This window comes from Rhineura floridana, chromosome 4 (genome assembly GCF_030035675.1).
Source record: "Rhineura floridana isolate rRhiFlo1 chromosome 4, rRhiFlo1.hap2, whole genome shotgun sequence".
In the NCBI taxonomy this organism is placed as follows: Eukaryota; Metazoa; Chordata; class Lepidosauria; order Squamata; family Rhineuridae; genus Rhineura; species Rhineura floridana.
Genome location: NC_084483.1, coordinates 3,131,014 through 3,158,480, shown reverse-complemented (window position 1 = coordinate 3,158,480; position 27,467 = coordinate 3,131,014). Strand labels below are relative to the sequence as shown.

General features: G+C 42.4%; 1 protein-coding gene across 6 annotated transcripts in view; it reads right to left on the bottom strand.

The window, feature by feature from the left end:
- Positions 1–6,170: 6,170 nt before the first annotated feature.
- Positions 6,171–27,467, bottom strand: part of SERTAD2 (SERTA domain containing 2) — a 163,431-nt gene continuing 142,134 nt past the window's right edge. For all 6 annotated transcript variants that reach the window (XM_061622246.1, XM_061622245.1, XM_061622244.1 and 3 more), the window contains one exon: positions 6,171–13,507. In XM_061622246.1, coding sequence (XP_061478230.1) covers positions 12,544–13,503 — 960 coding nt within the window. In that variant the 5' untranslated portion in view covers positions 13,504–13,507 and the 3' untranslated portion in view covers positions 6,171–12,543. The remainder of the gene's footprint in view (positions 13,508–27,467) is intronic.

Genomic DNA, 27,467 nt, shown 5'->3' with positions numbered 1-27,467 from the left:
GCAAGATCCCTGTTTGTAACTGTCCTATAACTTTTGTTATTTTGATCTCTGATGCTGCCCCTGGGCTAAGAGTATATTCTACAGTCTGCTGAGATGCATGCTTCTAACTGTGAGATGTTAGCTATTCTGTGACAGTGAGAGAGAGGAGAGGAGTAGTTTTTGGACATTGTCTTTATTATTTTTACAGCTTTATATGAGAAGATCTTGATGCTTGGGTAATTACACTAATATAGAAATATTTCTTGAGTGAGTGATCTTAGCAGTAAATACAGCTGATGTATACAATGGTCACTATTTAATTGTTTAAAACATCAGAAAGTCTTATGGCACCTTAAAGACTAACAAATTTATTATGGTGTAAGCTTTCATAGACCAGAGTACTTCATCAGATGCATGGAATGTTAATCTAATTTGACAGGTATTACATACACATGGGTGTAAAGAAAAAAATTGTTAGCAATAAGGTCAGAGGGAAATGAAATGGAAGAAATATAGACTGTGATAATTGTCTTAAATCTTAAATATATATCAAATAATTACAGTGACCATTCACAAAGCACTGGTGATAATAACACAAACATCCTAGCATTGTTGAACTAATTAACACTTGTAATGAGATTAAACCTTATTACCTCAATTCAGGTCATAGGTGATAGACCTAATTTGTAGGCTATTAAACAGTGAAATTCTACGCATGTCTTCTTAGAAGTAAATCCCACTGAGTTCCATGTGCCTTTCTCCCAGGTAAGTGGGTATAGGAATTCAGCCTAAAACTGCAGTCCTAATCCCTTGCCAGCAGGAGGGGGGCTTGATAGAGCCGTACAACCAGAGCCACACCCACAGCCCTGGTGCTTGAGCTGGCCAGAACAAAGGTGGAGGAGAGGAATAAATGCCTCTTCACTACACCAGGATTCCAGCAGATTCTGAGCTGGCCTAGCCCAGCCCTATTCCTGTTTGGGGTTTTCTGCTGGCTACCGATTGGGTGGGCACATTGGGATGGTCCTTGCTGGCAGTGCTTTCCCACCACTGGTGGCAGCTGACAGAGCCACGTAGGGCTGGGTAGAGAGACCCCTCTCCTCCATCCAGCCCCTCTCCAGTGCAACATATTGCTGCTTCTTTGTTCATTCTCTCTCACACGCACGTGCACACTCTTTTTGCTTCCAAATTGGTGTTTATTGTGGGATGGGTACTCCTCTCGTATGCAGGTTTTTCGTAGCATCCATGCAACAGTTGGCATCAAAATGATAGCCTGTATTTTCTCCCATTGATTCATAATTTACTCTTTCAGTGGGAAATCTAATAAGTAAAAAAAAAACTGTTACCAGCTGCTAGTTTACAATATTTGAAGAACTATTTGCAAGATTTATGCCCTTGTATGCCTGTCTTTCTCTCTGGCTCCTTCTCTCCCTCTTAAACGCACACATCTGTACCATTCTACCTGCCTGAATTTGGATGTTCCACCTTCACCAAACTCACATTTCCCATTTCAAATATTCCAAAGAGATTTCTATATCAGGAAACTTTATTCTAATAAAGAGACATCAACAGGCCATCTTAGACCATTAAGAAACATTAACGTTCTTGGGTCCAATCCAGATTCTGATCAAGCATTGCTTTAAGACAAAACCATAGTAATAGACCTATTCACAAAGCTAGCAAATATGCAACAAAACATTATTTTTCAGTAAATCACTTTATGATAACCTTTGTTCTCATGATGAAGTGTTTATACTACGTGGGTTATTGGACAGGCTCCCACTGAGGAGCAGTTAGGGAATTTTGACCATGCAAAAAGAATTTCTGTTTCATTAAAGGTATAAATATATGCATCCTGTTATTTAGCACCACATTTTGAATATCCAGCAGTTGTTTTTAATTGTAAATGAACCTTCTTGACTTGTTCAGTCCTTGGCACTGGGTTGTCTTTGCTTGATAGTACAAAACACTGGCATGTTTGCTCAGGGCCTTGTGTTAACCTCAGTCATATTTCTGTTTCCAGTTATGGCCGTATGCCTTTATATTGTGACAGTCAAGGAAAGGGATACAACTTTATTCTGGTGGATCCTGACCTTCAGGGTCTTCCTTTGAAAGTGCCAGGAAATGATGATAGACAAGTAAAGCTACCAGCTCCTTGATCTCTCCATAGCTTTTGATACCATCGACCATGGTATCCTTCTGGAACGGCTCTGTGAGGTGGGAGTTAGAAGCATGGTATCACTGTGGTTGCACTCCTACATATTGGGCTGCTACCCGAAAGTGGCATTAGTTAGCACTGCCTCAACCCCTTGACATTTGGCTGTGGGGTGCTGCAAAGTTCTGTTCGCCCCAAAGCTGTTTAACTTCTATATGAAGCCACTGGGAGTGGTCATCAGTGGATTTAAAGCATGTGCCATCAGTATGCTGATTATACCCAGCTATTTCTCTTTACCAGCTAAGTCAGGTGAGACTGTGCAGGTGTTAGACTGGTGCTTGGATGCAGTGGTGGACTACATGGAGACTAATAAGCTGAAATGAAATCCTGACAACATGGAGGCACTGTGGGTAGGAGTGGCAGAGGTTGCTTGTCCTGGATGGAGCTGCACTCCTTCTTAAGGAACAGGTGTGAAGCCGGGGGGGGGGGATACTCCTAGAACCATCACTGTTGTTGGAGATCCAAGTGGGCTCTGTGGCAAGGAGAGCCTTTTACCAGCTGCAGATGGTTTATAACCTACCACTGTTCCTGGACAGGGATACAGATGTTGCAGAGAAATAGAGCTGGGTATCGTCAGCATACTGCTGACACCTCACCCCAAATCTCCTGATGACCGCTCCCAAGGGCTTCAGATAGATGTTAAACAGCATGGGGGACTAAATGGTACCCTGCAGCACGCCACAGCACAACTGCCAGGGGGCCGAAAGACCCAATGCTATTCTTTGAAAATGACCCTGGAGATAGGATCAGAACCACTGTAAAAGAGTGCCTCCAATAAACATATCACCAAGTCGGCCCAGAAAGATACCATGGTCAATAGTATCAAAAGCCGCTGAGAGATCAAGTAAGAGTAACAGGGTCACACTCCCCCGTCCTTTTCCTGATAAAGGTCATCCATCAGGGCGACCAAGGCCAATTCAGTCCCATAACTAGGCCTGAACACAGACTGGAACAGGTCAAGATAATCTGTTTCATCCAAGAGTACTTGCAATTGCTACAGCGCAACCCTCTCAATCACCTCCCTAAAAAGGGGGTATTTGCGTCTGGTCGGTAATTGTCACAGACTAATGGGTCCAGGGTGGGCTTTTTCAGGAGCAGTCGGATCACTGCCTCTTTCAGGGAGACTCCCTCCCACAGTGATGCATTGACCATACCCTGGATCCACTCAGTCAAATCCCCTCACAAATGTTAATAAGCCAAGAAGGGCAAGGGTTGAGAGGACATGTTGCTGGCTGCATCATCACAAGCACCTTGTCTGCATCATCAGGCCGCATCAACCGAAACTGTTCCCAAGAAGTTGAAGCAGATGTTGCACTGGAAACCTCATTGGGGACTACAGTAGATATGGAGGGGGCATCAAGACTGCTACGGAAGAGAGCAACTTTACCCTCAAAGTGCCTTGCAAACAATTCACAGTAGGCCTCCGAAGGGTCTAAGACTCCATTTTCTGGAGTTATAACCACCCCACCTCCCACATTGCCACATCAGTGTGTGCACAGGTGTGGGCACACAGCATGCTGGCATGTGCATGCAGTGTGCTGCTGTGCTGTTGTGGTGACATAAGAGTCTTTGCACAGCCAGGCCTATTTAAGCCTGCACAGGCTGCATGTGGGTGTTGGTGCCTGAGAACTCACTTATGCCTGGCCCTGGCCCTGTGGTTGGCCACTGAGAGAACAGGAACCTGGACTATAGATGGCTTTTGGCCTGACCCAGCTGGACTGTTCTTATGTTCTTGAAAATGAGTAATATTTTTTATTTGAATATACCACAATTCAAAAGCGCTTTTAGAACTTTCCAGTTCATCCACTTATATGGAACCCTCCCCTTGATCACTGGCTAATATGCAAAATCTTTATATTCTTACAAGATCCTTTTGCAGTAGGAGAGCATCACTGACTAATCCATAGTACACATCAGGAATTATGTACAGAAGAATTATATATGTAATTGTCAGGTGCTTAGAAATAAGTGGACAAGTTGTAGCAAAAGGTAGTCAGTGATTTCTGCTTTGAAGATTGCAGCCTATGGTTCCATTGGACATATGTGGTGGCAAAAAACATGAATCCCAACTGTTCAATGAATCTCTTATCTGACAAAGAGAGAGGCAAAAGCTTACAGCAGTGGGTCCAATTCTGTTTCTGATACTGGGCATGGAATGAGTTGCAGACTTAACCTGTCATTACTTGTGTAAATTGTTCTGTTTTGCACTGTCAAAAATATTAAAAAAGTATGTCTGAAGCAGGTATGTTTTACCAGCAGAGTGTGGGGGAGGAATGTAAACTGATACAGTACTGTATATGTGCTGCTTGTGGGCTGCAAACCTTAGATCACAGCAACTTCAATACAGAGGTACTGAGTGGAAGGAAAAAAATACCCCTCCTAGTTTTGTACATCAATATGTGTGCACAATGAGCTCTGCTCACGGCCGGAGTTCGATTCCAACAGAAGGAGGAAGTTGAATCTCCGGTAAAAGGGGTCGAGGTCCACTTAGCCTTCCATCCATCTGTGGTTGGTAAAATGAGTACCCGGCATATGCTGGGGGGGTAAAGAAAGGCCGGGGAAGGAACTGGCAATCCCACCCCATCTATATGGTCTGCCTAGTAAATGTCACAAGACGTCACCCTAAGAGTCGGAAACGACTCGCACTACAAGTGCAGGGACAGCTTTACCTTTTTTTGCTTTGCTTCTTAAAAACTTGTTTTGCTTCAACCATCCATTTTCAACGTACAGATATTTTTAAACTCATTTTACAGGGCTGTTCTAAGGATTGCACAGATAGCATGCATGAAGCATGTGTGTGAAGTGCTTCTGAAAACTTTAAAGCATCTCTATAAATGCTTATTGATCTTGTAAGAAGAGGAACTGCAAATTAACATTGGAGCACATCTGAGAACCAATATTGAGCCTTACCTAGCTAATTGTTGACATTTGTTCAAAAAGGTTAGAAGCAAACACCAATAATCTCTCTCTTCGAGCAAACATTTTCTACAAAGAAAGTGATCAAGTCATCCTGGAAATTTAGGGATTTGTGAACATTTTTGTTTATGGGTAATGAGACATGAGAGCACAAGGATGGGTCTGCCTCTTTTGCAGAAACCCTCTCTCTTTTGGATGTGACAGGACAGTGGAGATATGCAAGTTAGTATGGAGACATTTCCACCCTCTAAGAGGAATTACTTCCCTATTACATCTGACCAATACAAGCAGATGCATCAATGCTCAGTTTTGCTATTATGGATGACGTATGTAGGTTGATCATGTTTTTTTAAAAAATGTTGCCCTTGCTGCTTTTCATTTCCACATGGCAAAAAAGTTGCTCTCATTAAGCTTTTGTTGTTGCCTGACTGGTACTACTTTTGTATGTGCATTATTATCTGTGTATAGCCAGCAATATTAGTTGTTTATAGCCAGCAATATTAGTTGTTTAATCAGGCTCATAAGGGACTAATTTGAAAAGTGATGTTCCTAGTCTTCATGATAGTGTGAGTGGATAATTTAAAACTTGAAAGTCCTGTTCATGCAGTGCATCAGTAGTCACTGATGGCATGGGGGGAGGGTAGTAGGGTCACATTTGCTGGTCCTGACATTGACCTCTGCACATTCTCGTGACCTTGTGTATAGAACCTAGGCATGTTTAAGCTACATGTGCATAGTGTCTCTTTCTCTGCATTACTTGAATCCTATAAACCATTGCAGATGGGAGATATGTAATATGTGCATGTAGGCTCTGCACACAAGGTCAGGTGAATGCCTGGAGGTTGCAGTTGGCATGGCAATAGCAGGTATGATCCTTCTAATGGCTCTCTCCCAGTTTGCAGCGAATATGCCTTGATGTATTTGTGGCTGATTCTACCCCACATACAACCCACAAATATCATCCACCCTCCTCTTTCTGTTGCACACAGTATGGTACTTTCCTATGTTTCTTTTTGACTCCTACAGTATGAAAATGCTAAACACTGAACCAAGGACAGCTGTGTTTCTTTTTGAACTGTTTATTGTATAATATAAAACTACAAAAGTAAGACTGCTCATTTCCATGTAATTTGCCCAACTTTTTTTTATTACAGCCCATACCTACAAGTGAATACAGTAATCTGGTTTCAGATGTATATGTCTGTAACATTGCATAGAAAAGGCACAGCTCTAAGGTCTGTGGTTGGGGGGGGCAGGGGGAGGAGAAAACACTTTTTTTGGCAAAAACAAGCCCTGTTTAAACAACCATGCACCAAATGTGTTAGACTATTTACATCTTTTCTCCTCCCCCACCTCCAAATATCTGCCTTCAGAGAGTCTAGTTTGGATTACACTGTTAAGCATCTACAACATTTTTTTAAAGGTTGGGTTTTTTTAAATTTAAACAAAATCCAAAATTTGAATTAGGATTATTTTTAGCATAACATTTAAAAACAAAAGGCCATAAAATGTGAGCTAAAGTTTCCAGAATAGAAGCTCAGCCATAATATTATAAGCACTGAAACATTTCATAAAAGCAAGATACTGTTTGAGTGTGGCTTTGGGCTTTTTTTTTGTTTGTTAAAGAGAGAGAATTACATTCTAGAATAATGATTTCTCAGGGGAGGACATTTGCTCTTTTTATTATATATTAACTGTAAACTTTAGTCAGGTTTTGTAAGACATCAGGAATATCACATATAGTACAATTTATTCTCACACTGGTCACGTTTGAAACATTAAGATTGTATTCTGTATCTCACTGCAAAAATGAGCAGTCAGTAAAGGCAACATGTGCCGGAATCTTCCACACAGGAAGCTGTGATGAAAGGAAACTCTATAACATTGAGCCCCTGTGATTGCCTATGTAGCACCCACCAGATCCAGATATGCCCAGGCACAGCAGAGGGCTTCATACCTAGCATTTCCCACATTCTGGCCAGGCACTCGGCTCTCCCTCAGCAGACATCCTGTTCTGCACAAGGAAGAATGGTGGATGGGAGGGGAAAGAGTTCTGAGAGTACTGATGCGCTTGTGGTTCTATAGATCTGGATGCTGGAAGTTAGGGCACATGTAATCTTCAAATTCTGACTGCTTTTATACTGGTTTGTATAACCCCACCCCACCCAAAGACTCTTTGAATTGTAGCTTAGTTTGGGTGATTAGAATGGTTAGATCCCTAGATTCGCTCTCTGACTACTTCTCTGGGGAATTCTTACTCCTAGGGAATTCTTACTCTTAACACAGGGTCTGCGGGGTAAGACAGACAAAAGATGAAGAGGCAATCTTATAGCATTAAGCTATCTTTGTAGAAGTTAGATAGCTGTTTCAAACCAGTACAAAATATACTTCTAAATAACTACTACGTTTATCAGTGCTATTTTGTCCTGTCTCGAAGCATGGTTTATGCAAAACCTTAGAAAGTGTGTCTGGTTTTTATGTTTGCCTTAACAAACAAGCCACTCTTCACTTGCATTAGGAAATTCTTTTGAAGAGCAGCAAAACTGTGATGGCAAACGGTAATCATACTTTACTTGTGATGGCATACTTAAAACAGATTTTGTTCAATAAACTCATGTTTTTTGCCCACAAAGATTTCCTCCCTCAGTTCCACGTACAAAAGTCTGGGGCAGTTGATTTCCACAAGCCACACAGCACCCAACAACCTAGTCAAGGCAATGCAAGTTATGTTATTCATATGGGGGCAAACCTGCAAATCCACTGTGTCATTATATTCCTTGTCCTGAGAGCTTCTCCAGGGCCATGCCAGTAGACAAGTATGTGCGTACATAAGAGAACTTGAATTTGCCAGGCTTGATCTATGAGGAGACTCTTTCCATGGTGGTGTTAGAATCATCTGCACCTTTCAGAAGAAATCATGCAACAAAAACGTCTAATTGTGTTTTTCAGGCAGTTGTGTTACTACATTAGCCCAAAAAGAATATTGAAAGGGGCAGAGGGACTACCAACTTGCTGACTTTTATGTGGCAAGTCAAGACCAGTCTTAGGTTGGTTAATTGATTGTGCAATCCCCCAACCCCAACTCCCTGACCATAAACTGCTGCTTTTCCAAACTGAAAACCTAAAATGCAAGAGCAGCTTAACACTTTTAAAAATACTTTTAAACATTTGAGTGACGATATAGCAAAGGTGCGATCCACATAATCAGCTCCTAATTTTAACAGATCAAGATCGGATATATTTGTTATTTCTTCTTGTGTGTTGGTCAGATTGTTTTATTGTAACGTCCTGCTTAACTGTGTGCTTTGAAAGCTGACCTGAAACCTACTCTCATCCTGCTCAGCAATAACTTAGGTGACACTGCATGGGCCGTACCAGGTTTCCCTGTTCAGAAACTGGTGCCCATTCTGCTTGTGTGAATCCCTGGAGAGGAAGAAAATGTAAACACACTTTCCATGTGTATGTTTAGAATGACCAGGAAGCCTACACCAGATGCCTCAGACTATGCTGCCTGAGCTCACCTGTCCAACTTGAGCACCAGTGCAAGAATAAATTGCTTTAGGTCTCTAAAGGGGCAAAGGTGATGCATTAAAGCCTCAATGAAACCAAGGTTGCGCTTGGCTGATTGAAACAGGATCTGGCCCTTTAAAAAAGTAACCAAGAATACAAAAGCAGCTCAATTTTCATAACTAAGTTTATAAAAAAAATTTTTTTGCATATTTCTATTCAACCAGATCTACTCATAATAGAGAGAAAGGGAGGAGTAAAGAAACTGGAGAAGGACAAGGGAAATCTTGTGAATGACATGTATCCTGAATAGAACCCAGTTAATCTCCAAATCTAACTTTCATCCCCCTCTTGTGTGGATTTACATTCCTACAAGAGAACACATTCCTACCATACATTCTGCACATGTTACAATCCATATGTTGTTAGCCTCACAATAAAATAAATATATTTACAAAAGGAAAAATAAAAAGGAATAAATAATTTATGAAAAACGAAATAGAAAAAAAATCACTTCAAATTAACAAATTAACAAAGTAACAAAGTAACTTCAAATTCAAAAAGCTCTTTCTAATTCTGCTCTCTTCTTGTCACTTCATTGCACGTGAGTCTAAATAAAATTCCCCCAGTAATTATACCTTGGGGGGGGGCAGGCCAGAAGAGAAATCTTTACCTCTTAAAATCTAACCCAGAGGTGAGGTTGCACTAGGGAGAAAGCTACCCAAGAGCAAGTTATTTCAGTTCATATTTTCCAGGGCTAAAATGCAAAATAAAAAGCACTTGGTCATTTTGATACAAAATTCTATAGGACAATTGCATTTCCTGGTCTCATATACCACCAATTTGCACCAAATTATGTTCCAAGACCAGCTTCAGCTACAAAAGTTTCAAATGGATTTTCTGTGCACGGTAAGGGTTAGTTTTTGAAAAACAGCTTACTGCTTTCCTCTAAAATGATGTTAATTTGAACTCTTGCCCAACATATGGTACTTGTTTAAATACTCAGCTAGTCCTAAGAAGAGGGCAGTTGTTTCTAAGTTAGTGTAAAAGCAGATTTTAACAATGGTAAAGCATAGTTTTTTCACTCTGTTATTTTTCTAAATGATCCTTGTAACTGTATGGATTTTAGCCTGAACCTAATATTGCACCAGCAAAGAGATGTTTGGGATAAGTGTAACACTTGTTGACTATGCCTATGCAATAGCCTGATGTTACTTGGCATTGCAGGTAAGTACTCTCTATTCTTCAGTATCTGTACCCACGTTTGTAACTAGCAACTCGGTTGGTAGCCTGGGGCATATAAGCATCACTTCCAACTTAATCTCACAGAGAAGGATTTTTAACTTGGAAGCGAGTACAGGGATCGGTGGGTCAATGGGTTAGTAAAAATTGCTGTGTGCTAGTAACTTTTGTGGCGCTATTAGCAAGGCTGGATTCCACCACTACAAGGTTTTATGTGACAGGCTATTTTATCATTATGCTTTATACATGACTAGCTGTATACATGGTGCTTTCCGGAGTAGCAAAGCAGAAACAAGGCAACTTGTTTGAAGTAAACTTCAAACAGTTATTTCACATGGAGTGAGAACGACTCTTCAAAATATTAAATATTAAACAGGTGGACTGATTAGGATTTAATTGATAATTACGCATGATGCGTTAGTAGGGACAACCAATTCTCTAATTGCCAAGTTGGTATGTAGCGGAATGAGGAACTGTGTGTACATAACACATTATATTCATTAGAAATAAATAGATATAGCCTGTTCTAAAGTGCCAGTTTTACAAAGCTGCCTTCTTAAAGGCAGGCAAGACCCAATTTTTTTATCCATGACCAGAAGTGAGCAGAACTGACTGAATATTGCCAAATTACATAAAACATAATTTAAAATTCTTAAATAAATATAAAAGTTATTCCTAAAGAAGCCATATGCATATCAACAATATAGTTTGTAACCTGCACTCAATTAAGTACCATTTAAAATTAATATGCCATAGCAATTTCAGCAACAGGCATGATAGATAACATTGCAAGTTTTCTTTAAAGTAAATGTACATCACAATGAAAACAGAGGGGGGGGAATTGCAATAGGTGCAGTAATGAGAAGACTGCTTTGGGAAGCAGACATGCATAGAGTTGCAGTTGTCTATTCATTGTAAAACAGGCCTTGTAAAGCGAAAAGCAGGTAATATAGTCAGTTCAAGACACCAACCCTAGAGAAGATACCAAGTGTTCATAACATGGCCGGCTCCAGTTTTGACAGCAATGGATATTTGAGTGAGTCCATCCAGTACTGATAAGAGATGATTTTACTGCAGTAATACTGTATTTGCTTTTCCCCCCAGCACTTCTCAACACAGTGAATAATAATATGTTCCAAGAAAAGGGGAAGGTAAGACTAATTCAAAGGAATAAGGTATATTAGCATTACACCATTAGAGGGGCAGAAAATATTTTCCCCCTAGACCCAAAAACACATTTCCATGGAAGGAAGCTCCACTGACTTCAATGCAACTTACTTTCAAGTAAGCATAGCTAGTATGCAGGCAAAAAGAAGAAAAAAATCCTTTAAAGAAAAAAAAAAGTTACAGACACATTGTAGGTAGGTTTTCATTTAAAACCAATTGCAACTTACTAAATCATGACACTAAAAGTAGATGCAAATACAATGGCTATAATCCAACACAGAGTTAAGCTGTTAATTTCTATGGCTTGGATCCTAACCTTTTGCTCCATGACTGGTAAGGAGTGTTGAGCTCATAGCAATGGGCCTTTCCAAGCCAATGAGGTTAAGAATGCTTAACTTTCTGTTGGATAGTGGCTGAAGTCAGGTTTTCAACTTTTTTATTTTTTATTTTTAAAAGGCTCTGATTCATTATTTTTAAAAAATGTACCCTTAACCCTTTTTGGGGTGGGGCAGGGAGGAAGGAGAAGGGAGTTTAATAAGAATGAAGTTTCACAGCTATTTCCTGCCAACTGTTTGACATCAGTGTTGGAATATATACATGGCTCTAAGGTTTTTGTTAAATCACAGTAGTTAGCAGTAGGGAGTAAATATTTGTGAAACTTTAAAAGGGAAGAGCCCTTGGCCTTTTCCTTGAAGCATGTGTGTCTGGATTCAGGGAGGCCAAATGTAGAATGATTTGATCCAAATTTCTCTTTGCACCATTATACATTTATAAAATACTACAAGTCTGTATAAAACTACAAGCAGTTCTTGTACATCAGAAGGTGTGTGCAGGAACTGGGTGAGCAAATCCTACCAAAATAGCTATTTCCTTTTTCTGTGTGAGTATAAATAGCATTTTCTTTTTTTCTTTTTCTTTTTTTAAGAAAAGACCTCAGTATCATAAATTGCAGAATCTGTACAAAAATATAAAATAAATTTGGGTAGCAGTTTTTTTAAGAGCCATGTAAATGCAACATTTAAAGAGGAATAGTTAATACCTCTAAAAAGGCTGAATTGCTATGTCGACCTAGACAGGGCTAAAATGCCAAAAAGGTACTGCAATTAACTAAATAATATTTTAACCTCTTGCAATAAAACTTATAGAAAAAATAGACAAATATGCACATGCAATTTACAGCTTTTCCCCAACATAATCCTTGTGCTTAGCTTTTATAATTATTTTCTGTCAAACATATTAATATTGTTTACAATATGCATCTTTTCCTATTATCAGGATTTCAGGTCTCCCTTGAGGAACCACTTTCAAAAATACATTAAAAGTGGTCATACATGGATGAAGGCACTCCAACTCTGCATGAAGCAAAAACTAGTGTGATCCTCTTTAGAAAAAGACAAGCAAAGATGCATGCACAGTGGGGTGTGTGTGTGTCTGAACAGATTTGTATGGAGGGGGGAGGTTGTGAAAATACTACCAAGTGTTTATACTGGTACATTGGGGGAGGGGGGAAGTTGCTATATTTAAGACCCTACAAGCACCTCCATTATATGATCCAGTTCTGTAAGGTCCATTTTGAAAGGCTGATTGGGGGTTACTGGCTGGGTGCTGTAGGGAGCCAGAGTTTTTAGGAGGTCATCTGCGGAGACAGGAGCCATTTTTGAGGCAGCCCCAGTAGTAGATGTGCAAGGGTCAAAATCATACATAGAAGTATCAATGTCAGCAAAGAGAATATCATCCAAGGTCAAGTCTGTAAGGAAACCTGTAGATGTTGTGATCTCAAAATTTCCAGGTAAAGAGTCCATTAGTTTAGGTTCATTTATTCTGTTCTCCTGTACTCCCTCAGATTTCTGAATGCTGGATTCACTGGAGTTCGCCTTAGAGTTATCGGATGCTGTTGTTTCTGCTGTTGCTGTAGCTGGTACTGCCTCAGCGGAGGTAGGTGTTGGACAGAGCTCCTCAATTTCATCCAAGGCCGAGGAGAAACTGTCTTTTACTGGTTGGATAGCTGGAGGTGGTAGTTTTGTAGGACCATCTTGTGGGATAGTCTGGGAAGTGCAAAAAGTGTCATCCTCAAGGAGAGAGGCCGGGGTGAGGCAAGACTCCAGTGGTGTAGTGCTTGCTGAGTCAGTGGAATGGACTGGCGGAGAGGCCAGATGGCTAAAGGCAGGCTGAATCTCTCGGAAGTTTTCTCCAAGAGGATCCGGAGGCTGTGAAGTGGTGATGAACACGGGCCTCAAGCTACCTTCCTGTTTGAGTTCCTCCTGGATTCGCCTCAGCATGTTGTTAATTAAAACTGTCTTTTGCAAGCTTGGCTCTGTTAATGACCTGTGGTTATAAAGTTTCATAAGGGAAATGTTGAAGATAGTCTGGCGCTGTAAGGTGTAAGACACCTTAGATGGACCATCAGTAGGAGACACCACTTTGCCTTCCAGCCCATCTTCATGCTCATCAAACTTCCGCTTTCCTCCTTTCCCCAACATATATCTGGAAATAAAGGGAAAGGGAGAAATTACAACTTGTTAAACAGACAACACCAACATGTATCACCCATTTCTCGTTTTAAGAAAAGTCTTTAGAACTCCTCAGATATTATGGCCTTAGTCTTTTTGTGATTAAATATGACAATGTGCAAGGCATTTGAAATTTCATTTAGTGAAACTAAAATGCTTTCCCCTTTTAAAAAATTTGGGCTCGGCTTTCTATCAAAGTAGTTTACCATGCCCACCTGTACTCTGCTAAGTGCAAAGAAATGGGTTCACTAATAAACTCAGAAGTTACAGTTTCTGCTCTGACAGACAGAATAGTGCATGCTGAAGAGATCATGCTAGTTTCAGAGGGTTATAGGGTGGATATCATATGCTCTCCTCACCTTGTCACCCTAAGTGGGGCATGGAGAAAAAAGCTGAACCTTTCTCTATCTAGGGAGTAGAGGTGTGTGTATATATATGTATGTATACACATCATACATATACAACACACACACTCTCTCTTCAGTGTGGTTCATGGTCCTAAGCAGCTAAAAGGGTTTCCTAATTCTTCCCCATGTGTGGGGTATCTGTGCATGGCAGTCGTACGTTCACATGCTTGGACATGCACCTTTGCTAGGAAAAGTAAATGCAACCCACTTGCATTAAATGCAGGTATTGCTTTCACCTCAGGTTACCTTGAGACAATATGTGTGGAAAGAAATCCTGATTATTCCAGGGCTCTTTTTTTTTAACTTTAACTAACTCCATTACTTGTCTAATTTAACTTATCTCCGAAAGCAAAGCAAACCTGAGTTGAAAATCAAGCGGCTGAAGTGACTCCTCACAGGGTTTTAATCTCTGGCTAGCTGTCTGGTCTCTCTCTGTCTGTTTATAGTACATACACCCACAGCCCCCCAAAGACACACAAAGGCATCACAGTATTTAATGATCAAGAAGTATAGTAGCAACCCCTGGAAAATATAGAAAGAGAAATCCAGCTTGCATCAGTCCTGGAACCCTAATGTAAATGGCCTCATCCTAAAGGCAAGCCTAATGTACTGATCCAGAGATGTTTCCACCCAGGATCTGAAATCAGAGAATGAGCATCCTAAAGAGAACCAACTTTCTGATTCAGATTGCTAACATTTGCTGCCATTCCATTAAGCATATGCCTTGAAATATTAACCAGTCAATCATATGGTAAGCCCCATGCTACCGTTTCTTTATTAAGCAGCAGTTGATAAAATTAGTTAATAAGGGAATCTTAACAAGTAAAAGGCATTTGAAGAGGAACTGAAGGCCTCAACTTTCAAATGCAAATACGTATGCATATCTGAATCGTGGTTTTATTTAATATCACATGAGGGGAAGTAAGAGCAGGAAGTGCCTTTACTACTGTGGCCACATCTCAGAATCAGATACACAAGGACAACCCTATCATTAGGTAGAGTGAGGCAGCTGCCTTAGGCCGCAGATGCTGGAGATGGCGACCAGGGGCAAGATAACAGAGCTATGGCCTCCCCGGCACCCCTTAAGTTAGCCTGCAGCACTCAGGCAGAGTGGAGGATGCTGTCCTATCAACGGCCAGTCTGGTCAGCTTCACTACACAGGGCAGGAAGGGGATGCCAAATTGCCCTTTGCGTCAGTCAGCAGAATGTGTTGGGCCAGCCCTGCGGATACATTGTAAAAAGTATAGCAGCCTTTAAGGTTCACTAGTTAGCCCATTCCCTCATTCGTCCAACCAATCATTAATGGGTGTTAACTTAAATATAATGAAGTTTCTAGCTCTCAGGGTTACGGAGAGAATGCTGAAGCAGGTTTCTGCTAATCCAGTCTAGGATTTCAGGCCAATATAATCTGGTTAATCATGGAGGGAATTCTTCACTTAATACAGGTGCAGTCCTTATTTTAAATCTACATATTGTCTAGTGATGGGCTGCAGAATATCATGAAACAATAGAGAAACTGGCAAAGAGACCACCTAAAACAAGAGGTGCACAAAAAATAAACAATGCTAATGTGCTTCATGGAATCCTCATGGAAAATTTTGATGTGTTGGTTGCAAAATTAGAAATTTTGTTACTCTAGGATTCTAGATTCCCTGTAAACTTTGATTTATAGGGCAAAGAGGATTCTGCTTCTTAAAACTTTGTAACACAATAGTTAACCTGTGGCCCTCCAGATATTGTTGGACTCCAGCTCCCATTAGCCCTAGTCAGCATATCCAATAGTCAGGGACAATGGGGGCTGTAGTACAGCAACATCTGGAGGGTCAATGGTTTGCTATCCCAGCCTTATGGCATCATAAAACACATAATTGAAGGTAAAACTGGCGGTCTGTAGTATATTACTTCTCTGCAGCTGTTTGGTAATGAGGGCAAGCAGAGAGTTGATAATGCATTATCAGAGTTTACAGATAACTGGTTATAAAAATGCAGGCACTGTGCAGAGTAGCTACTGTACGATTCCTGTGCTTCTGAATCTATCCAGGTAGGAAACCTTGTTTGGCTGCTTCTGAAGAATACTAGCTGCAATCTGGAATGAGAATTTGCTCATCCCACAGTTGAAATCTGAATCAAAAGCACCAGGTTTGTAATATAGGGGCCCACGCCGCAGTCACTAAAGCCTAACATCTTAGAGGCATACAACAGACATCATTTTGGGTCACTCGCCTGTCTGCGTAACCGATCGCTGAATTTCTTCGTCTAGAATGCAGCTGCACACTTCATACGTGCAGGAATTTTTCTGCAGAGCCTGGCTGTTGAAACAACTGCAGTGGCAAGAGCCCCCAGGCTGTAAAGCTTACCAGCCCCCCTCAAGACCTCAGTGAATAAGGTACATCGTCCTTGGAATTGCAGCTGCAAAAGTTCCCTTTGGAGTTATTCCAAAGCAGAAAATACAAGCACGCACAAAGCATTCCCTCCACTGCACACACCCTCATGTAAATTAGAATGGGAATATTTATCAAAACGCTAACCTGGTACCCTATAAGCAATGTGGGGTGGGGGTGAGGGATGTCAAAATGACACTCGCACTCCAAAGTTATTGTGAGGGTTAAATATTATTCTTACATTCCTGGAAGTGAATCTCACTGCTGGTTTTAGGTTTTGATTGCCTCATATCCCCGTGCTCATCCTACATACTGAACAGAGTAAGACAAAGCTACTTAGGGAGAAGGCGGATGTGGATAAAGAACTAAGTATCTACTTTATAACTATAAGAAATGCAGCTTAGAAGTCGGAAGGGGAGTTCTTAGAATCTCAGACAAAGAGCCACATTGGGCTGAAGTCTAACCTGCATTCATTAAGGAGGATACTTTGTGGCTCCTTATGATGTTTCTGTTGGAAGTGGGGCAACAAATTTAGCACCACAACAGTTTCAGTTGTGCCCCAAGCACTTGTTGCACGTAGTCTGCTGACAAATCTTCGCCAACCAACAGTTTGATTTTTATTTTTTTGTCTAGCCTTTTCCCTTATAGCTTGCATAAATATCATCTGTTCTATAACCCTGGGCCTACTTCCAACCCCAGCAATGTAATGCCCCAAGTTTACAAGTGGTGGTAGCTTGTCAATTTTTTTTAAAAGTCAGCTAAAAGCTCTTTCAAAATGTAAACCTCAGGGGCAAAACATTATACTTTTCTGTATGCTTGAAAAAAATCACCCCCCCCACTACAGCAGCACAGCTTTGAGTAAAGATGTGCATGAGTTGTGCCTAGCAAATGAGAGATGAGTGTGCAAATATTGTGCAACTGATTGTGCAGAAATGCTCTTGGGCACTGAAACTCTATGCTGGCTACACACAATTTTTCTCAAGCAACAGGGGGGAATCTCAAGCCCAGGGACTGAATGGACTCCCACTATGCCACAGCCTCTCACTGGGCATGCTCTGCCCACTCTTTAAAATGCTTTTGCCAGGCTAGAACGTGTCCTTGGACTGTGATAACGCCCTCTTGCTTGCCTGAATATGTGTGTGTGTGAGAGAGACTGCCTTTTCCTTTTGCATGGCTGGGATGTAGCTTCTTAATCTGCCCACTTTTGCCACCACCACCATGTAGCCCTCCAACGTTTTCCACAAGGGAATGCAGCCCTCGGGCTCAAAAAAGTTCTCCACCTGTTTTCAAGTAACCAAACTCTTTCCTAGGTAGTAGAGTGATTTACAATCCCAGCAAGGAAAACAAAAGTATTTGTTTTGCCCAAAAGAACTCCAGCTGATGTTTCCTCCTCTCTTTCCTGTCCATCCATAGTATCACACCCTGGAGCTGTTCTGCCACTGGATATCTGTAAAATCTGCTTTTATATTGCAGGAAGAAATACAGTTTGCTAAACTATATTCTCACTCACTCTCATTAGAAATTCCAGGGAGGAATGGCAGTAATCAGTGATAAAAATGATGCATGTTTTCCTGTAGCTTCAAATTTAATATTCACAAAGAGGTAAAAAACCTATTGCCACCACTCACCATATGCTCAGAGGCACGTTACCAAATTCTTCAAGCTACACAGGAAGTGGATTGCACTGTGAAAGACCAACCCAAAATTGCATTTTCGCAAATTTGTAGGGCAGTCCATTATCTCAGAGAGGAGGTCAGGTCTCCTGCTCCCCTGGTGCATTTACTATAGCTGCCCAATTTCCCTGCTTTTTAAAGTTTGATACAAATATCTCTTGGCTACAGGTACATTCTTAAACCGCACAGGATTTTTGCCTATTAGTTAATTTCTCTGCTTTTTAATCCAGGAAGTAAGAAATGGGATCCTTTACAAGATGGCTGAGAATGGATTGATCATTTGCATACTTATTGAGTTCAGTGGGATTTACTCCCCTGCAATCATGGCTAGGATAGGTAAAACTGGCCATGGGGGAGGGGAGAGCATTTATTTATTATTTGATTTATATCCCACCCTTCCTGCAAGCAGGAGCTCAGCAGCAGAGGGAAGGAGGATGGGGGGGGAAGAGGAGCAGAAGGAGGGGGAGGAGGAAGGGGTAGAGGAAGGGGGAGGGAAGGGGCAAAAGGGAGGTAATGGGAGGGAGGAGTGCAGGTTTGATCATTTGCATGATTATTGAGTTCAATGGGATTTACTCCCATGGAATCATGCTTAGAATAGGTAAAAGTGGCCATAGGGAAGGGGGATGGGGAGGGTGGAGGGGAAGGAGAAGGAGGGGGAACAGGAAGAGGGACGGGAGAAGGGGAGGGAAGGGGCAAGAGGGAGGGGATATGATGGAGAAGGAAGGGAGGGCAGATTTGATCATTTGCATGCTTTTTGAGTTCAGTGAGATTTATTCCTGTGCAATCATACTTAGGGTAGGTGAAACTGACCAGGGGGAGGGCAGGAATGGGAGTAGGAGGGAGGAAGGGGGATGGAGAGAGGAGGAGATTGGATGGGTGGGCACTAGGCACAGGAGAAGCCCATTTCCTTTCCAAAAGGAAAACATTGCAAACAGTATCATTATTTTTCAGGGTTCCCCCCACCTTCTTATTCTACAGCAGGCACATGTAGCCTCCCACCCAAATTTAAACCAAAGCTGTCCCTGGCCACATCCACACCAGACCTTCATTTCACTTTACACAGCCATGGCTTCTCCCAAAGAATCCTGGGAAGTGTGGTTAGTGAAGGGTGCTGAAAGTTGCTAGGAGATGCCCTGTTCCCTCTCAGAGCTTCAGTCACATCAAACCACTCTGGCCACTGGAGGTCTGTCAGGAGAATAAGAGTCTCCTCTCAGCATCCTTCACAAACTACACTTCCCAGGATTCTTTGGAGGAAGTCATGACTGTCTAAAGTGAAATAAAGGTCTGGCATGGGTGTGGCCCCCTGATTAGCCACGCCCAACAGCTGGGAGTCTGAGTTTTAGTACACTGACAGTTGGTTCTTACTGAGCATGCCCAACATTATCACTGAGTTCAGTGCTAAATTTCTTAAATTAATTAAAAATCAGCCAGGCATTTTTTAAACTTTTAAACTGTAGAAGATGAAGGTTGAAGTGGGGGCAAGGTCAGTAATAGGATTACAGGTACTCTGTGAACATGCCTGATTTAATTTCAACAAATTATGAGACCACTGACACAAAAAAGTCCAAAAGGGGTCTGGTTTCCCCCCCTCTGTTTTTACACTTTGAACTCTCAATTCTCTCTGACTGTTTTGTGTATCACCATGAAAATTTAGAGGCTTTTTAAGCAAATGTTTCCAAGTTCAGGACTATAAGTTTTGTAAGGTTTTGTTTTGAAATGAGCTTATGGGAAGCATCAGAATGGCATGGGGGGTATTTTCAATTTAACATTGTGGAATGCAAAAAAATCCATGCTGACTATAGTATACAGCCACTGCTGTGGCTGTATAATACCTGTACTAAAAAGAGGGGTCTGAAGAACAGCAAACCTAGATATTTGGTGGAGGAGACTAAAAAAAAGTGGCCTAGTTAAAAAAAATTAAAATCCATGCTTTACAATACACTTAAATGTATGATGATTGCATGATTTATTCTCAATTTCCCCAAGATGGGAACATATTTAATTAAGATGTATAATACGCAAGTCATTCTTATTGTGTGAGTGAGGGGGGGGGAGGGGGAGGGAAGAGCGGAGGAGCTTTCTTGAATTGTGGATGCTCTATATTTGCTAATTGATCATGCTTGCATTCTGGGGGCTTCCATCCAAACCTTTGTAATTTCCCCTCCCACCCTCCAAACATCACCACTGCTTTCTTAATGCTCTCCTGTCTTCAACTTGGAATCTATTTCAGCTTGAAACACTTGGTGTTCTGTGTCACAAGTGTGCTGTAAATTCTTTGTACATGTTTCGCCTGCATTCAACGGTATGAGCTGTGACTTAAGAATATATGTACAGTTTATAAATAAAGCCATTCTTGAGCCTTATAAAACGCAATAATTATAACACTCTTAAAACACCTTTTTACACAATGCAGTAATATCCCTGGAACATTACACACCTCAGAAGTTCTTTAATTAGGAGACTACTTTTCAAACCATTTGTTGTATTCTGAACTCTGCTACAATTGGCGCACTGAATGGCAACGTTTTAAAACTGTCAGATTCTTTCCAGTGAGGTAGAAGTTCCTGTATCAGGAACAGGAAGAGAACTTGAATGATAACAAAGCCTGAAATCTGAAGTTTACTTATCAGGAAATTAAGCCCCATTGAGTGCAGAGGATTTACTTCAGAGTAAACACAGTAAGGATCAGGCTGCAAATATTTCACTTTAGAAAAAATAGAAAAAGTCTAAAGTCCAAAGGAGCAATATTCTTCAAAAGAAAAAATGGGGGGTTGGGGTGGTGGAGAGATAATGCTATAATTAACACTATTAGGAAACCCTAGGTTTTAAAAAGTGAGGCTTCTTGGCTATCTCGAAGAATCCATGGACTCCTGGAATCCAAGGAGAATTGAAAATTTCTGTGATTTAGCACTGGTCCCCACAGGGAAAGGTGGTTTCTCTCTCCTTTTCCAGTACCAAAAACAAGGAAGGCTCCTCCATCCCGAAACTGCTTCCTTTGGCTTCAAATGGCTGTGCTGAGAGCAGAAGACACCAGACAGATATCAAGCATGTCTCTAGAGCAGCCTTTCCCAACCAGTGTGCCTCCAGATGTCGTTGGACCACAACTCCCATCAGCCTCAGCCAGCATTGCCAATGGTCAGGAGAGATGGGAGTTGTGGTCCAGCAACATCTGGAGGCACACTGGTTGGGAAAGGCTGCTCTAGAGCATAGCAGTTTTATAGTCTTTGTGCTGGAATGAAAATGAGCAGTTTTGCAAGAGAGAAAGGGGATGGCAAATCTGATGCAGATTTTTAAATGCTAGATTTAAAATAAAATCACTTTTTGGCTTTTCTTTCTTTTTTGATCAAAGTGTAAAGAGACAACATCACAAAGTAACCAGATCATTAAAGTTTGTCAGGCTATGTAGATCAAAGTTATGTCATTAGAAAAATATCAGCTCTATAAAGCAAAGCAATCCCCCTTACGCCCCCTCTATTAAAGCAGACTGTGTGGGTGACAAATACAGATACTACCAATGCACACAACTTTCTACTGTCACTTTAAGATTTATTTTTTTTTAAAAGAAACTGAGCTGGCTTCTAAAAACAGGACATAAAGGTCTATTACTCAACAAGTTAAAACGGCTTTTCTTTTTTCTTAAAAAGAATTAAGCAGTGACCAAAATTATAGTAAATTCTCGCAGGGTGGTTTTTTTTTTTTGTACTAAGTTCTGAAGTGACTCACTCAATGCTTTTCTGTAGCCAGCACTGTTTACTTTCAACTACCGCTCACTCTTCACTGATTAAAAAGACACCATACTCAGAACTGTCCCTTTCCCACCCACATCACTACTATGAACAAAACACAGCTGGCTGCACACACCCTTAGGAAGTGCTATCCCCCCTGAAATGAAGGACACCAGTTGCAATTCCACACACAGGTAACAGCTGAAGAGCAACAATTAGATAGTTCTGCTACTCTGGATTCACCCTGAACTCTGGTGAGAGCTTAATCAACAATCCTCGCCATCTTCCCCTACATATAGAGCCTCTCTGAAATTAGTCAAAGCATGCCCCAGGTACGCTTTAATCAAAATATTCCCTCAAATCCCTTTTCAATGGCTGGAATTTGAAGAGTGACCCCAGCTCGTAGGCTTGCCCAGAAGGATTTTCTACTCCCCATGACATATCACAAGCTGCTTTTGAAAGCTGCAACAAGCTCACCTAGTCAAGGTTGTTTTTACATGTGGTATTCAATGTTAGTCTTATGCAGAGTAAGCCCATTGAGTTTAATGGACATGAATAACTTAGGTTCATCAATTTCAATGGGTCTACTCTGAGTAGGACTTAGCTGAATACAACCCTATGATTCCTTTTGCAATATATTTATTTGTACTTCAATTAAAAAAAACCAGACTCAAATAAGAAAGCTAAAGGTTCAGAGAGACAAGGCAAAAATAAATGTTCTTGCAGAGAAGATTGGGATGGGGAAACACAAAATCTTTAAGTAGCAAGGGGCTTCTGCTTATGGTTTGTTTGCTCATTAATCTGGGTCCGCACATCACAACTAGCTAGACTCCAGTCTATTTCCTTCCTTCAGACGGCACAGTCAGAAGCAGGGGAGGAGTAAAGCATCCCTGCATATTAAAACCATTGATCATTTTAAACTATAGTTTAATGTTGTGTGTGAACTGGGTATCTGTAGCTCTTTGGATCAAATTTGCAGCATCCCACAGCTGCATTTCAGTGAAATATGAGATATCAAGATGCTGCTTGTAAATCCTGTTTGGCCCAGACTATATTGCAACTATGGATCCATCAAGTGCCTGTGGTGCTTATGAAACCACAGTCCCAACAAGTGATGAGACACTATACAGGGAAGTATTTTTATTTATTCCTTTGGCTGGGAAAATACAGTATGCTTTAAGTGCTTGAAAACATGCCGTATCCCCAGTACCCCAATAACAGAAATGAAACTGTAAGGCAGGGATGCGGAATTGGGTCCAGCTGGTGGGCTCGATTTTTATTTCCCCCACTCCTGTAGGCCAAGTTTGGTAAGTGGGCAGGGCTAGCCACCTGATGTAATGACGTTGTCCGGCGATCTACTGCCACACAATTAAATTGTCAAGACTTGTATAGCACTATGTGCAGTACTTTGCAAGCCTCAATCAACAACCAGCTGATTGGTGGCACCTTCAAAGCTTTGTGCACAGCTCTTTCCAAGCCTGACAGTCATCTGATCGTTGTGATCCCAACCAGATGGGCGACTAATAAATTCAATAAATAAATAAATAAAACGCTGTGGACAAGTGTTTGCCAGCGCTGCCTATCAGCTGTGCTTTGGCCCAGCCACATGTTACCAGCCCTATACCTGAGGTCATATATTAATGATACAGCTTGACCAAAACAGCCTTGCAGGCCAAATGAGAAGGCTAAGCAAGCCTGATTAGGCCTGTGGCCCAGAGGTTCCCCATCCCTGTGCTAAGGGAACATGTGACAACCAAAACCAACACAAAACAGCTATACAGCTATCGCTCAGGAAACTGACAGTGTCAAAGGGCCCTCACAAAACGGACGCTGTTCTACTCCATTTTCACCAAGGGCAACATTACGTGAAGAGGGCATCACTTGGTGAGAACTTGCTTCAACTGGCCCAGTAGAAGCAAATGATAATCTCCAACAACTAGATGCATTCAGTTGGGGTGAGGCAAGAGAGAGAGAGAGAGAGAGCAAGCTTTGGAAGGGGACGCTCTGCCACGAACAGCAAAACGTCATGACCAGTTATGTGGACTTGCACACACACTTGTTTTATATGGGCCCTCTGCTGCTATGTTAGGGTTGCCAGGTCTCCGGTTTTCTGCCGGAGTCTCCAGCAAAAGGGGTCCGTCTCCGGCCTCCAGCAATACTTCATTTAAACTGGTGGATCTCCGGCTTTTCATTGGCCCCCTCAGGCACGCATGTGTGATTGACACACGCATGCGTGAAGGCTGTGGCTGGCTGCCTTCCCGCCCTTTCTGGAGAGACAGGAGGAGGAGTTGAGGCGGTGCCCTGCAGTCTCCATCGCGGCCGCTAGAGCACCTCATCGTTTGAATCAGCTCGGGATGAGAAGGCCGCTTTTCATGAGGAGCAGGTTGGAGGCCGGTTCATAGGCTCTTTGGGCAGTGAGTGAGTGAGAGAGAGAGAGAGAGAGAGAGAGAGAGAGAGTGGGGGCAGGCAGGCAGACCCTAGGCAGGCCCTAGGCAGGCAGGCCCCAGGAAGGCAGGCAGGCCCCAGGAAGGCAAGCCCCAGACAGGCAGGCTCCAGACAGGCAGGCAGGCCCCAGGCAGGCAGGCAGACCCCAGGCAGGCAGGCAGGCAGACCCCAGGCAGGCAGGCAGGCCCCAGGCAGACCCCAGGCAGGCAGGCAGACCCCAGGCAGGCAGGCAGGCAGGCAGGCAGACCCCAGGCAGGCAGGCAGGCAGACCCCAGGCAGGCAGGCAGGCAGACCCCAGGCAGGCAGGCAGGCCCCAGGCAGACCCCAGGCAGACCCCAGGCAGGCAGGCAGACCCCAGGCAGGCAGGGCCCAGGCAGGCAGGCAGACCCCAGGCAGGCAGGGCCCAGGCAGGCAGCCAGGCAAACCCCAGGGAGATGGGCTGCATAACCTCAGAGGGGGGGCAGAGAGAGCGGTGGGCTGCATAACCTCAGAGACAGGGCGGCGGCTATGGGCTGAACAATTCTCAGCGCTGATGTGCCTGTCCCTCCACCTTTATCTTGCTGTAGATAGCCGGGACGAGGTCCAGAACAGCCAAGAAACACGCACAGCAGGATCTTGGTAGGCATGCCTTTATGGAATCATATGGCTTCCTTTATGGAATCAATCCATGTCTTGTTTGGCCTTCCTCTTTTTCTACTCCCTGCTATTTTCCCAAGCACTATAAAAGCTTATTCTTATTTTGTATAATCTTTTATAAGACGTTTCATCTTGATGCAATTAAAAACCATTCAATTGCTTCAGCAGGCAAAAAAGTCATTAAGTGGTCTGCCAAGACCCTCAGTAATGTTCAAGTAGTGGTGGTGGTGAGTTTGGAAATCCCTGGTCTATCGCCTTGCTGTCTGGTTGTGAGCTTACAGGATGCGGTAGACACAGGATGCTGGGTTTGAAGAACATAAGGAGAGCCCTGCTGAACCAGCCAAAGGCCCATTTAGTCCAGCGTCTTGTTTGCACAGTGACCACCTAGATGCCTGTGGGAAGCCCACAAGCAGGACCCGAGTGCAGCAGCGCTGCCCCCACTTGTGATCCCAGCAAATGGTACACAGAGGCATATAGCTTCTGATATGAAGGGCCTTTACTCTGATCCAACAGGGTTCCTCCAGCAGCATTGTGGCATACTTGTGTGCAGGGCTGGATTACCCACTAGGCCCCTGCATTAGTGCCTATGAAACTCCTACAGGCCTACAAGAAAGTTTGGGTTCTACAAAATAATTTAATTAATGCAAATTATTGTCTGATGTAGCAGTTTACTCAGCCTTCACCCAATGAACAACAAACATATGTCTTAAGTAAATGTAGATTAAAAACTCACTTTGCAGCTGTTGTTGTTAGCAAAATCACAGATTACAATAGAGGAGCACAAGCCAAGATAGCCATGAAGCATTCTCAGTACATGAGATTTTGGCGTGAGGGACAAAATGATAAAATCTGACAGTGAAGCAGTTTGCTTCTCTTCAAGATACCCAGCTTATAAATGATGAGTAATAAAAATAGAGCTCAACCCACAAAAAGAGTGACTGGACAACCAGCCAGATGGGTTTTCCCAGCATTGTTGTCTTTTCTAATGAATCACGTCTTCTCATGATGTGTCCAAAGTATGATAATCTCCGTTTCATCATTTTAGCTTCTAGTGATAGTTCTGGTTTAATTTGTTTAACATGGCTGCAACCATATCTACTCAGAAGTAAGTCCTATTGAGTTCTATGGGGCTTAGTTCCTTAATAAGCATGTTTACAGTTGTTGCCTTCAAGGGCATCCATCTGTGCTCCCATCTAACATCTCTGCAACACTAAGCTCCTTTCTTCCAATAATGGCCTGGCCTGAGGGCACGTAAACCCTTCTTGCCAGAAGCAAGTAAACTAGATTAAATGTTCCCTAAAGGCGTTGAACTGTGACCTGGCAGACCAGGGTTCGAATCCTCACACTGCCATGAAGCTCCCTGGGTGACCTTGGGCCAGTCACTGCCTCTCAGCCTCAGAGGAAGGCAATAGTAAACCACCTCTGTCTGAATACTGCTTACCATGAAGACCCTATCTGGGATCAACTTGAAGGCAGTCCATTTCCATTTTGCATCACCATAAGCTTGTGAGAAAGAATGACCTTGTCACTTCAGATGGACCGAGGAACACCCTATTTTAGGTAAGATTTCTATTTTAATCTCCAATCAGAGAATTTTTTTTTGAATGGTATGCTCCAAGCAACTGTGGTTGATACAATGTGTCATGTTTAATGATGCCACCAGGGCCCGCCCCGTGACATCACCAGGGCCCGCCCCCATTTTCTCAGGTTTTTGGATGGTTCCGACCTGGCAACCCTATGCTATGTTCAAGTAGGAATCCAGAGATATGACTACCACAGTCGCTATGGTGATCAAGAATTGAATTCTGATGGTCAGAACTGAGGCACAGTCTCCAAATAAGGAGAAATTCTGATATTCTGCCCTTTTGCTCATTGAAATCATCAGCATTTTCCCTATTAAGAAGCTAATATAAACTGCCCTGCATGGCTAACTGCTATGGTAGGGTTTTTAATCCTGCCAAGCTCTTGATATGATTGACTGAGTGAATGACCGGGTGCTTTTTTATTGAAAACCAGCAAATATAATGAATAGTCAATAACAGTGCAACCATTTTTAAACTCTTTTTTTTTTTTTACTTCTCGGGTATGCCCTTTTTTGTTGCTGTACCCCATTCCCCCACTTCAGCAGAGTCCTCCCCTTTTTCCTAACCCCACTTGTTCCCCTGGATTTGCTCACAGCAACATGGTACACTCTCTTCTGCCTAGGTCTTGCCACCCTCTGTTTACCTTGCGGGGGTGGGGGGAGGACAATTTTACGCCAATTCACTCTTACCATTCTGTCCTGCCAGAGGGTTAATTAAAAAAAACCCAGAAATCTAGTTTGTGAAGAACCAAGTTGCTTCCAGGGGGTGGGGAGAACACCTGGAGTTTTATGCCTTAGTATTTAAAAACAGATTTCTGCTGGTCTGTATCCAGGCACAAATGAAGCCCTTGTGCAGGTGTGGGTGCTAAGAACCAAGAGCCTGCCAAAAGATAGGGAGACAGAGAGATAGTAGTGGGGGGGTATATATTTTTGCGAACAGTTGCTGGACAGGAGTAGGAGAAAGAAAACAAAGACTGGATGTTTAGAGGAAGGGAGACACTTCTTCAATGATGTACAGTATACTTGCAAGGGAAAGCCGGAACAGTGTATAATTTTTTTAAAAGAGATTCAGCCCTGTGAAAAAG